A 14185-nucleotide genomic window follows, 5' to 3' on the forward strand; every position below is an offset into this window, starting at 1 on the left:
TTCTGAGAAGACCCCTTCCCCTTTCCCTGCTGGTAGCACTGTAATGCATTTGCGGGGATGGGAATGAGGCGATGGTCACCTGTCAATTTGATGTTCAATAAACATACGAGCTTGTAGAGCCTGCTCATGGCCATGGCGCAAGTGTGCCGGTGAGTGCAGGTGCATAGGCGGGCACTGGTGGGCCGGAGAGAGCTTGTGTGCAGAAGAGTGCTGGGGCGCAGGAGAGCGTTGGGGTGCAGGAGAGCGCTGGCAATGTGCAAGAGGATGCTGGTGCGCAGTTTCCGGTGAATGCGCAGGAGAGCACTGGCACACAGGTGGGCCTTGGAGAACGCCAGTGAGCTGAAGGATGCTGGTTTGGAGAGCGCTGACGAGCTTGAGCTGGGGAGTGCAGTTGCACTGGCGAGCGTAGGTTGGCTGGCAAGCGATGGCAAACGCTGCTATTTGGAATGGAGGGGCTACACTGCTCTTTGGAATGGAGAGGCTACGCTGAAGAGCACCAGCAATCGGTAGATCGCTGGGGGGTTGGAGGGTGCTGAGGACGAGCAGGAGAAGGCTGGTGGTAAGGCAAACATCGAAGCACTGGAGAGCGAAGACGGTCTAAAAGCGTTGGAATACAGGCTGTCGCTGACATGCTGTTGGAGAGCACTGGTGCACTGCAGGGCACTGGTGAGCTGGAAAGTGTTGGCGCGCAGCTGAACGCTTTGGAAGAGCATCCGGATGATGTACAGGAGACAGGAAGGATGACAGCAGGTTGGCACAAAGGTCGAACTGGACCAGGGAAGTCCCCTTTGGACGGGCAAACATCCACTGATAGGGATCGCGAATGATCCACAGAAGAGTCCACGGCCAAGGACTAGCAGCAGTGTCGTCAGGATAATGACCAGGAATGGGCGAAGGTTGAAGGCCAGAAGATGACTAAAGCAGAAGCTCCTCTGCGGGGGACAGCTGCAAAGACAAGGCCAAAGAAGCGCCTTTTCACCGATGATCAGAGGCAATCTCTCAGTCGAAGCGGAGGGTGAGCTCTGAGAAGTGGGAACAGCAAGCTCACCTATACCAGCAATCCTCCAAAGAGGAGTCTCTATGAAAGAACTCCCCCGATGGTGAGAGCCACTCACAGGAGGCAGATGATGGACTTAGTTTCCTCCTCAAAGGATGGACAGAATGGTGGAAGGTAGGGAGGCAGAAGAAGAGGCTTGTGTTTTTTTCCCTTCAAAGGAACCTTGGAAAGAGAAATATCCCGCTTTAACTTCTTCCGCCGTTGCCCAAACCTTTCCCACTAGGAGGCAGACCAATCCCGACACTCATTACAGATATTACTACAATCACACCGTTGACCTCTGCTGGTGGGACAAAGGGTGTGGAAGTTGGTGTCCACGGCCTACATGAAGGTAACGCAGGCCAGCCTTCAAGTCCAGGGCAGGTACGCATGGTGGCAAAAGTCAACAGACACACATACTATTAAAGAGAAAGCACAAACAAAAACCATTAATGGCAGTCCAAAATATAACTGGGTGAGGATGAAGAACGACAACGAGCCAAAACCAAAGTGAGCTAAATCACCGGTGTGTTAGAGGGAGCAGTAGCATGCTACCCCCCCTACCCCCACTAACTAGCGGAATGGGTAGTTAACTCTCGCTAAAAGTCTTATAGCTTATTTTCCAGCCTCGCCGAAAGTAATATCCCTATAAATAGCGAAGGTTTGTATAAAATGACGGAACAAACAAATATTTCTTGAAAGTTACATAAGAAAAAAATATTGCATTTAATCCTTCAGTTTTCTATTTTCCATATGCAAACACCAAAAACAAACTTGACCAGAAATTAAACCCAAATGATTGCACTTGGTACAGTTAACATTAGGGTGAGCTATGAGCCCAACCAAATTGAATTTCCAAAAACCAAACTATGACAGCCTCTGGACATGATTGCTGCTCTGTACCACAAATACAATCAATATACTGTAAACTTAATTAACAACATCAGCTATTCAATTTAGTAAACTCACATTAATACTGAAACCTGTATAATTCATTCCTAAATAAATTGGGTTTACCCAGAAGACTCAACCCTAGAACTTGGACTATTACTCGGCAAAATATCTTAAAATTTTGAACTTCACTCTTGTGAAACCTGAATACAGTACAGTACTAAGAATGCTGTAAAATCATTTGACAAGAAACTCTCACTCCAGAGAGACCAATGCAGATTGAAATGTTTGAGAAGAGCAATTGTGGAAATAAAAGAGTAACCAAATATTTAGATATTTTAATGAAGATTCTCTCAAGGACAATCCATAGAAAATTTTATAACCTAAACTAATCACTAAGACCATAAAAGATTACATCAAGAAAATCACATAAATCTTAAAAATAATGATACTTTTCTACCTTATTACTATACTTATATTCAAACCCCCAAAATGAAGCTATCTCCATACCATAGTACTTTGTAAATAATTGCATGGCTTAATATTCCAATACGAGCAGACTTGCTTTTAAATCTTCCTTCCCGCTAACATTCAAAACTTCACTACAGTACAAGACGCAGGTAGAATCATCCAGTATTACTTTAAAAAAAGAGACAATGTCACCAGGATTCTTTCAAAAGGTTTAATGCTGTATATCATTCCCTAAGATTTATTTAGGCTGTGACCAACCCAATCAACTACTGCCCCTGCAACTGAATTGGCAGATATTTGCAAGTTCAAACTTAGTACAAATGTTTTTCTGTTGACGATGTTTCCTTTCCTAGTTTTTATAATGCTTATTTATTAAACATTGTTATCTATCTTGAAATAATCTCATTTTTCATTTCTCTTATATAGTTTATTCTTTACATTCCTATTTCTTTACTGCACCAGGCTGCCAATTATTTGGTCCCTTGGGGGAGTAGAAATTTACTTTTGCATCTTGGCTTCTAAAAGTAATAATTATGCTGATATGAGAAATTTGGAAATAATCTATATCTTTCCTAACTATACAAACCTGGAGCTCTTTACACTGGAGATGCATTTTGGCAACAGCTGGAACTAGCTGTAAAACATTTAGCAAGGTGTAACTACCCTATGCTAGATAGCGAAGGGAGAGCTAGAGTTGGACCTGCTTACACCAGCAGTTGTAACTGAACGTCACTTTGCAATTGCGGCAGGACTTCCTGGGGGAAGGTGATAGCGGGACCAGTATGTGTTAAGAGATCCAGGATTGTATATAGGAAAATATACAAATTATTTCCAAATTTGTCATTTATTACTGCACTATATACAAACCCCTACGATATTTACAGTGGAGACTCAACATTACGTGGGTGTAAGTCCAAAAAACTAATTGGCTAGTGCCTGACGTGGGGGGCTACTCTGTGGTTCGCATGAGCTGTTTGGAGGCATCATGTCACCTCGTCGACTCTGAGAGCTAACGCCCTGGGCATTCGTGCGGAGGGGTGAGAACTTTCATCTGTAATCTCTGCTGTTTTTTCTCCTTTATGCCAGATCACAATATCAGATTTTATAGCACCTCCTTCTATAATGATTCTTGAGGAAACCTTCAGAGCAGAAAGCCTTACCACAGTCCTTGCACGTGATTGGTTCCCTTCCATGTGAGTTCTTCTTAAATGTTTATCGAGTCTCTGTTTTAAATTATATGTTTTGCCACAATCATGACATTGGAATAGATCTCTCATGTGATTTCTTATGTTTTGTGAGATAGTTTTACGAAGTAAAGAATTCGCTACAGAATTTGCACTTGTATGGCCTCTCTCCCATGTGAATTATTAAATGTTCAGTGAGATTTGGTTTTCTAGTAAATGTTTTGCTACAGACATCGCAGTTGTATGGCTTCTCTCATGTGTGAATTCTTGAATGTTTAGTGAGATTATGTTTTGTAATAAATGTTTTGCTACAGACATCGCAATTGTATGGCTTCTCTCCCGTGTGAATTCTTAAATGTATAGTGAGATTTGATTGTCTAGTAAATGTTTTACTACAGATATTACATTTGTATGGCTTCTCTCCCGTGTGAAGTCTTAAATGTCTAGTGAGATGTGGTTGTCTATTAAATGTTTTGCTACAGACATTACATTTGTATGGCTTTTCTCCTCTGTGAATTCTTAAATGTTCAGTGAGATTATGTTTTGTAGTAAATGTTTTGCTACAAACATTACATTTGTATGGCTTTTCTCCTCTGTGAATTCTTAAATGTTCAGTGAGATTATGTTTTTTAGTAAATGTTTTGCTACAGACATTACATTTGTATGGCTTTTCTCCCGTGTGAATTCTTAAATGTATAGTGAGATATGATTCTCTAGTAAATGTTTTGCTACAGACATTACATTTGTATGGCTTCTCTCCCATGTGAAGTCTTAAATGTCTAGTGAGATATGATTCTCTAGTAAATGTTTTGCTACAGACATTGCATTTGTATGGCTTCTCTCCGGTGTGAAGTTTTAAATGTGTAGTGAAATGTGATTGTCTACTAAATGTTTTGCTACAGCCATTACATTTGTATGGCTTCTCTCCTCTGTGAATTCTTAAATGTTCAGTGAGATTATGTTTTGTAGTAAATGTTTTACTACAGATATTACATTTGTATGGGCTCTCTCCCGTGTGAATTCTTAAATGCACTGTAAGATTAAATCTATTAGAAAACGATTTCCCACATTCAGTGCATGGGAATCGCTTTCTAGCTAGAGCATTGTAGTTAACATTACCAAAGATCCTTTTTTTTATCTGCTTCTCATTTATTTGATTCACCTCTTCATTCAAACCATCTTTCTGTAATAATTCTCTTCCACTGATTACACATGAAAGTCTTCCCTTTTCTTTTCCTTTATCCTCTTCCTTAACTGTCCTCAAGTAAATGTCTTTACTTTCCTCATCAACATCCCCTTTCCAATTTACTGAACTGTTTTCACTCACTGAAGCATCGTACTCGTAGGAATTATTCAAGTTGCTTTCCCTAGAATCAAATATTTCCGGCTCTACCTTGACTTCCATTTTTGGGTCCAAGAAAAGAGCGCCATCATTAAAGAGAGCAACACTGCCAGACGTATCATTATTTTCTGGATCAACTGTAGGTGGATATAGATCTTCAATTTCACTTTTCACTGAAAATTCAAAAGGTGGTTCAGAATTCATCATCCTCTCCCTATCACAAGATGAAACACCCCTTAATATTATTTTCAATAGACTTCAAAGAGGAAATTAAGACTAAACTTCCTATTCTCAGACACCATACTGTACAACAAAAAGTTCCAACATGACCCTTTCTTTTCCAGTCTTATGTGTCTTGCATATACCTTCAGTAGCTTACAAGCTTTAGCAGCAAGAGGTGGACGATTCCTTCCTCTGGGATGAAAAGTCTGAAATAATAGAAAACTACAATCAGTTGGTGAAGAGCAAAGCACAATGAAAATAATGGAGTTTTCTAAAAATAAAATAAATTCATAAAGTACTGTAATTTGTATTTTTCCTAAATATAAAAACCATAGACATTGATCTGTGTTCTATCTGTTCTTGTTACACATTTCAGGCATCTAAAAATCTCGTATCCTCTGTAGATTCTATAATCCACAGTATTTCCTGTGACCTTATTGGTTTTATTCTTTAAATAGTTTTCCCCTTGCTCTTCAAAAAGACAATGACATTTCATCCATTGTGTTATTTCCTTTACTGTACTTCCTCTCCAGTCACCATCAAAATTGTCTTGCTAATACTGCTATGCACCTCTGAGCCTTCCATCAGAATTATGAACAGCAAAAGGCTGTAGAGTAATCTTGCACAGACAAGAACATTTACCACAAACTCTTCCATATCTCTCGCTTTGCCTTTGCTTTGGTTCTAGTGATATGGCAAAGTAACATTACTCACTTGGTAAGTTGTTTCTTTCTGGTTGCTTTTGTGTTGTCCAGTACCTTCTTAAGAACAAGAGATACCCTCCATCCCTGTGAAGATGGACCAGGAATTCTGTAATTTTCGACTGAGAAGGTCTGGATGAAGAATGACCGTTCATCCGGCACCAGCGTCAAAAAACTGTCCATCGCAATTGTATGGCTTCTCTCCCGTGTGAATTCTTAAATTAACTAAATGAAAAGCCTTCTTACCTTGAAAACCTCCTGACAGGCTCCAAGCATGAAGATGAAGCATGTGGAGCCCCTGATGAAAACGATGAAAGTGAGGCTGTTCGTGTAGATCTGATCTCTCTAGCAATCAGACAGGAGACTCCACTAAGACCACAAAGAGGTCTGGGAACCAGTCCTTCCGAGGTCAGAAGGGAGCGATGAGGGCCAAGGAAAGACGACTGGTTTCCCTCGCTTGATAAGAGCCACCCAAATCAGGGGAGAGGGGGTAGGTGTACACCTGAAGACTTCTTAAGCCCGTAAGTGGGCATTTGTCCTTCTGGGGATACTTGAACGAAGGGGAGACGACTTGGCAACAAAAGTTCATTACAATGACATGGAATAAGAATTGAAAAAAACTGGACAGAAAAATTATCTAAAATAAAAAAAATAAAAAAAGCTGCCCACTCATTGGGCACTCCTATATCATTACAAAAGCACAAGTACATTTCTTTTTTAGACATTCCACACCCAAAAAATAAAAATATAAAATATAAAGGGTTTATGATGCAAATTTCTTAGCAATTAACACCAAAAAAAGAGCCTTTTCGGTCAAAGTGAAAGTATTCAAACAAAGTTCCAAGCTTGTGACATAAAAAAGGTTCAAGCTTGTGACATAAAAAAGTTCCAAGCTTGCGACATAAGAAAGCTTCAAACTTGGAACATAAAGTTCCAAGCTTGTGACATAGGAAAGTTCCAAGCTTGTTACATAAGAAAGCTTCAAGCTTAAAGGAGAACCACACAACATTGCGGTTAATTATCTACAAAAGGAGTCAGCAGGGTTTGGACATTGACAACCCTTAACTTTGACTGCTGCTGTTACTCTTTCTATGCCACTTTATGGTCACTTGTTTCTGGGGACGTGTATGTGAAACACTACCCATGGAAAATCTGTCAATATATATGAGGCAATTATATTATGATGGGAAAACGATTGACAGAGATAAAAATAATCATGATAAAAATAATAAATGATAAATGGTATTCAGCCTTTAGCCTATTTTCACTGAAGGGTCCACTTACGGTCTGTGAAATATACTGAATCAATAAACACTATGGTAATGACTGCTATGCAATCATTCTCTATGGTCCAGCTAGTGATGACTGGCAAGAAAAAGGTTGCTTTACTGTAAAACACAAAAGAATTATGTCTTCTTTTATAGTTCCACAGGAGGCAAAGACAAAGGTGAACACCCCTCTGTGGACAAAGTGGCAGAAACTCCAGGGTAGCCAAAGACAACACTCATCGGCAACAGATCCACCTCAAACGAAGCCAGAGTCACTTTCTCTCAGAAGCTCAATGGAGAAGCTCCAACAACGCCTTGTTCGACAGGGGACCAGCCATACCCAGTGATGGCCACACATGTAAAATATCACCACAGTTCTGTCCTTCAAACCCCAAAGTTGACCTGATGTTAGATGGTCTATGCTTCTGCTTGAACGTTCCCCGGGAGACTGATCGAGTAAGAGATTCGGGAAGAGATCAGGGGGTCAATTAAGAAGTCAGAGGTTTCTTTGACTTCGATGAGGACCCCAAGGCAAAGTATCCCTCTTAAGACTTCTGGCACCTACGTCTAAAGCTCTCCAGCTGGGAGGCAGACCAGTCTCATCACCCAGGGCAGGTGTTGCCCTGATCACAAAGGGGCCTACACACGCTGTATGTTGATACATTTAGAAGTGTGACCATCCAGATAAAAGTTATTTCGATTCTTTTGTAATGAAAACTGTTGTAACCAAGACTTTCCTAATACAACCTCGCCAGTGTATGAGGACGCAACAGTATTAGCTTAATACTAGGTACACAAGGGAGCATGGTTTACCTGCAGTGGTTTGAGTTCAGCGTATGCAGAGAACCCAGGATGCTGCTTTCCGCAAGAGGGGGACGATGAAGAAAAGAATATGAGCCAGTCAAACCTTTTCATTCAAGCAGAATTAAAACCGGGTATACAGTGCCCTCAACTTTCTGCTACTTGTCCAATAAGGAGCTTGAGGTATAATACCAGCTGTTGTGCAGCCACCACTGGGCCGACAGAAAACGTATCGGGCCTCCTATGGGTCATATCTTGCAGGCATTGGGCTGTGAAAGTGTTCTGACGCTTCCACACCCCAGCCTGAAGAACCTGTTTCTGAGAAGCTCCTATTGAATGCCAGGGACGTAGCTACGCCCCTGACACCATGAGCTCTGGGGTGACGTGAAGGAAGAGGGTCTGGATTCAGCACATGGTCTATGACCTTGCAAATCCATGCTGAGATGGTGTTCTTGGTGACCTGCCTCTTGGTCCTTCCTGAGCTGGCGAAGAGTGCAGGCACACAGGGACAGGCTGCGGCTGTTCTCTTAAGGTACAACCTCAAACTCCTCACTGGGCAGAGTAAGAGATGATCAGGGTCATCTGTTACAGAACGAAGACTCGAAATCCGGAAGGAGTTGAATCGAAGATCCACTACTCCCGGGTTCTGAGTCCTAGCAACAAACTCAGGGACAAAGCTGAACGTTACCTCTCCCTTTTCTCCTTGAATGGGCGATGTCGTATGAGAGACCATGAAGTTCTTTAACTTGCTTGGCCGAAGCCAAAGCTAGCATGAACACCGTCTTCCAAGTTAGGTGGCGATAATGGTTTAAAGGGAGGTCTCTTTAGAGACCTGAGAACTCGAACCATGTTCCATGGGGGAGGTCTCACTTCAGACTGAGGACAGGTAAGTTCATAACTCCGTATAAGTAAGGAAAGTTCTAGCGATGAAAAAATATCCATTCCATTCAGTCTAAAGGCGAGGTTTGAGGCTGAGCGATAGCCTTTTACCGCCAAAAAATGCTGTTGGAGAGCACTGGTGCACTGCAGGCCGCTGGCGAGCTGGAGAGTGTTAGTGCGCAGTTGAACGCTTCGGAAGAACATCTGGATGATGTACAGGGGACAGGAAGGATGAGGGCAGGTTGGCAGAAAGGTTGAACTGGACCAAGGAAGTGCCCTTTGGAAGGGTGAACATCCACTAATAGGGATCACAAACGATCCACAGAAGAGTTGACGACCGAGGACTAGCGGCAGCGTTGTCAGGATAATGACCAGGAATGAGCGAAGGTTGAGGGCCAGAAGACGACTAAAGCAGAGGCTCCTCTGCGGGGGACGGCTGCAAACACAAGGCTGAAGAGCTGAAGAGGTGCCTTTTCACCGATGGTCAAGGGCAACCTCTCAGGTTAAGCGGAGGGGGAGCTCCGAGATGTGGGATCAGTAAGCTCACCTAGATCAGCAGTCCTCCAAAGAGGAGTCTCTATGAGAGAACTCCTCCGAGGGGAAGGACCACTCACAGGAGACAGACGATGGACTTAGTTTCCCCCTCGTAGGATGGACAGAACAGGGGAAACATAGTCGTCAGCAACAGCCAGAGAGTTTACAGGGGCAGATGCGTCAGCAGCGGCCACAGAAGACGCCTCTCACACCAAAACGTCAACACGAATTAGAGGATCCTCCTGCGGTCAACGACGGCTGCACACTTGTAACGGGGAGGATAAGTTGCAGCAAGGAGTCCTTGGCGGGCAGACCCAGGAGCCCCAAGCATGACCACACCTGTAACACAGAAGACATAGACAAGGCCTCTACCGGGGGGAGAAGTGGGGCCGCTTCGCTAGGGGAAACAACACCATCTCTCAAGGACAAGGGTTGGCCACAAATAGAAGGGTCTACGCTACTGCTCTACAGTCTCCTGGAAGAGGCCGAACGAGTAGGAGCTTCGGATGAAGGTCAGGAGGTAGAAGAAGAGGTCTTGTGTTTTTTCCCTTCAAAGAAACCTTGGAAAGAGAAATATCCCACTTTGACTTGTTCTTCCCCCGTTGCCCAAATCTTTCCCACTGGTAGGCAGACCACTTCCGACACTCATTACACATATTACCACAATCACACCGTTGACCTCTGCAGGTGGGACAAAGGGTGTGGAGGTCGGTGTCCACAGCCAACATGAAGGTACTGCAGGGCCAGCCTTGAAGTCCAGGGTAGGTATGCATGGTAGCAAAAGTCAACACAAACACATACTTTTAAAGAGAATGAACAAATAAAAACCATTAATGGCAGTTCAAAATATAACTAGGTGAGGAGGAAGAACGATAACAAGCCAAAACAAAAAGTGAGCTAAATCACCAATGTATGAGAGGGAGCGGTAGCAAGCAACCGCCCTCCCTACCCCACTAACTAGCGGAATGGGTAGTTAACCCTCGCTAAAAATCTTATGGCTCATTTTCCAGCCTAGCCGAAAGTAATATCCCTATAAATAGCAAAGGCTTGTATAAAGTGATGGAACAAAAAAATATTTCTCAAAAGTTACATAAAAAATATTGCTTTTAATCCTTCAGTCTTCCATTTTCCATATGCAAACACCGACAACTAACTTCGACACAAAATTAAACCCAAATTATTGCACTTTTTGGGCTCGGCCATGTCATACCGATGGAAGGTTCCTTTAGGTAGCCTTTCTAAGGGATATTTTTTACAGTGATACTCCCAGAGAAATAAACCGAAGGTTTCCAGAATTCTAACTCCTGGCGCGATTCATCCGTAATATAACTTTAAGGATGTCGCATAATATCGGGACGTATTTTTTAGATACCTCACAGCAATCTTCACCCCGAATAGATTTAACTCTTTGAGGGGGAAGAGTGGCGAACGAAAGGGGAGCCGTTATCTAGGTACCCGGTGGACCCCCTCCCCGTACTACCACGGCTCATCATTCCTTTAATCTGTAGCATTTAAGCTAAGTGCGCTCCCATACTATTCCCGGTGTTTGTTACGGATTTCGGAATATTATCATGCAATCTTCAGCATCTTCATCCTCTGGAAAGTAGAGTACTGTATCTAATCTTTCCTGTGCATAATTTTAAGGCTCCCTTCTCACAGTTAAATTCGTATAATTTAAGTGTGTTTGGATGAGCGTAGCCAACACCGGAGGCGGCCACTTTGAGACTGCTGTCGCTCGTGATAAAACGGATTGTGAGTGAAGCGAAAAATCTATTTTTGGGTGAGATAGCCATGTCATCCTGATGGAAGGTTCATATTGGTAGCTTTCTAAGGGATATTTGACTACAGTGATATTCTCAGAGAATTGACCTATAGGTCTCCAGAATTCTAACTCCTGGCGTGAATATCCTTAAAATTTCTCTTAAGAATATCGCATAATATCAGGGGACGTATATCTTGATACGACACATAGCAATCTTCACCCCGAATAGCGTTTTCGTTATCGAGGGGGAAGAGTGGCAAAAACAGAACTGTTATCAAAGTTACCCTTCCTCCCGTGCTATTACAAGTATCCAAGATGGCGCTTATTCCTTGTAGCATTGACCATGGTGCTACAGATATAGTATTTTTGTGACGGATCCTGCCAAGGCCTTTTCTATAGAAAAGGAGGGTGGGTCCATCAGGACGACATGGCTATCTCACCCAAAAATATATCTTTCGCTTCGCTCAAAATCCTTTTTTTGGGCTCAGGCCATGTCGCCCTGATGGAAGTTTACCAGAGAATTACTAGAAAGTACTGTATCTGTGGATTTTTATAGGTGCCTTAACCTTGGGACAAATTTTCCTATGGTCATCCAGACCAACGAGACATAACGTTACTGTTATACGTCATTACCACTAATCATTGACAATGTTAGTGCTTCCTAGCCCCTGCAGGGAAGAGTCATACTAGACAGAAGGAAAAAGGTCTCAAGGTTTCCATATATTGTATGAATTATGAATTATATTGTATCAATTATATATACAAAAGTCTAACGGTCTGTATATTGTGTTGGAAAATAACATCAACCAGATATACAAAAGTCTCATAGTTTTGTATATAGTGTTGGAACATAGCATCAGCTAGAAATACGAGAGTCTCACTCTTTGTATATTGTGTTGGAACATAGTATCAACTAGATATACAGGAGTCTCACTGTTTGTATATTGTGTTGGAGCAAAAGTATCAGCTATATTTATTGTCTAAACATACAATAATATAAAGTTTTACTTAGGTAATTAGGTAAGAAAACTCTGGCTATACTTTGTGTTAATTGTAGGACGAAATAGTACGCAATTACACATAAATAGACATTTATTCACAATAAATGACCAAATATAAAGTAACATGTGTAATATATGTTAATATATATAAAGAGAATATACATTAGGTAACATAATACAGGAAAAATTGTTTCCACCTGAAAGGGAAGAAATAAGTAATGCCCCTATTGAATTTGAAAATTCAATAAAATTTTCTAATATAGTTCAATTAAAATTGAAAATACTCACATCGTCATTCCAGAGGATTGACGTAAGGTCATAACACAGCGTGCATGCATCCGGGAACCACACCATGTAAGGGGATTGGCCCGGCTCACGGACGAAGGGGATGGCAGATATCGTGGCCTACCGGATCACTAAAGGAGGCGGAGCAACCTTTGGCAGCACAGCGAACTTTCTGTAATAAAAAACGGATTTTGAGCGAAGCGAAAAATCTATTTTTGGGTGAGATAGCCATGATGTCCTGATGGAAGGTTCCTTCGGTAGCTTCCTTGGGTATATTTAACTACAAGGATATTCCCAGAGAATTAAACCACAGATTATCACAGAATTCTAACTTCTGGTGCGAGTATCCTAAAGGTTTCCCTTTAAGACATCGTATATCAACAGGGGACGCATGTATTAACACGCCACATAGCTATCTGCACCCCATATAGAGTTAACACTTCGATATAGAAAGGTGGAGAATAACTGGGGAGCCGTTCCACAGTTACACTCGTCCGTGGCTACTTTTGGTACTCGAAACGTAAACAAACGGGCGCCATTGCTAAATGACGTCACGTCCGTCCTCATCCTGATGCCAGCTCCTTGCTAATCTCCATGATACAGCAGGACAGGGTGGGGCCTGAAAGGCTGGACTAGAATAGAAGGGAGGGTCCATCAGGACGTCATGGCTATCTCACCCAAAAATACATTTTTCGCGTGGGCTCAAGCCATGACGTCCTGATGGAAGAGTACCAGAGAATCAATGTATCGTGGAAAATTTCCCCATATTTGAGTAAGTGCCAAGGGCTTCAAATAGAGGTATGTAATGTGACCTTGGTAGAGGTTCCGTGGGATCCAGCTTCCTGCCCCCCTGGCAGAGAAGTCCCAACGGGTTATACCAAAATTCAAAGTGGTCATCGAAGGGCTACTCACCCTGCAGAGAGTTCATGAAGGACTCAGAGACAAGACAGAATGGTCAATATTCGTGTAGGAACATTCTCAAGAGTAGATGAGTGATAGCTAATCACTATATTCCATGGTTAGAGAACAATCTGGTCTCGAAGGTATGGTGAAGGTAAGTATTCAAGTAGGAATATTACACAGCATAGGTGAGTATATAATACAGACGAACTATATTATTCTTCTCATTTCAAAGGAAAGGGGTAAATGAAACTATGACATTCATGTATTTCATAGTGTAAATAGGAGCGAAGAGAGACGCACAAGTAATAAAATAGACATTTTATTTCATAAATTGCAGGTTATAGTAGTAATAAATGCAATAAAGGATGTAAAGTTAATTTACAATAATAAATAATGTACATAGAAATTAAAAGACTTCAATCTTGAATCTGAAAGAAATTTCAAATTTAGAAAGCACAAGTTCCAGAGGAACGTCAGTCTTTTTCAAAGAAAAAACACATCATGCCCTAAGGCATGTGGCACTCATGTGAAGTCTATGACATTTCACCTTGGTAAGAACAGTCTATTAGAAACACTAAGTGTCCATGAAATCACTATGTATCACACGAGGGTCAACACAGGCACCCGTAGAGTTAAAGTCCCAAGTAACTCGTTGTTCTATGCAGAGTTAAACGGCAGGTTTCATAACACTACCTGCGGCTACCACGAAATGTTTGACTTCATGCATTTGCTTCGCGTAGTACTTGAAGAAAACGCGCGAAGATTTCCATCCTGTGAAGCTCTTGAGGCTTTCGAAATCCATACTCTGGAAGAAATTCAAAGAAGATGCGACTTTTCTAGGATCGTGACCTGCGGGTGTACTGTCAGGATCCGCTCTGTGAATGAAGTAGGTGATTTTCGCTCTT

At 42.1% G+C, this 14185-nt stretch overlaps 1 protein-coding gene across 1 annotated transcript in view; it reads right to left on the reverse strand.

The window, feature by feature from the left end:
* Positions 1-2251: 2251 nt before the first annotated feature.
* LOC137636756 (zinc finger protein 813-like) overlaps positions 2252-14185 on the reverse strand; it is a 201318-nt gene continuing 189384 nt past the window's right edge. The window contains exon 2 of the mRNA XM_068369133.1: positions 2252-5352. Within this exon, the coding sequence (XP_068225234.1) occupies positions 3836-5131 (1296 nt within the window). The 5' untranslated portion in view covers positions 5132-5352 and the 3' untranslated portion in view covers positions 2252-3835. The remainder of the gene's footprint in view (positions 5353-14185) is intronic.

The sequence above is a fragment of the Palaemon carinicauda genome, unplaced genomic scaffold (assembly GCF_036898095.1).
Source record: "Palaemon carinicauda isolate YSFRI2023 unplaced genomic scaffold, ASM3689809v2 scaffold38, whole genome shotgun sequence".
In the NCBI taxonomy this organism is placed as follows: Eukaryota; Metazoa; Arthropoda; class Malacostraca; order Decapoda; family Palaemonidae; genus Palaemon; species Palaemon carinicauda.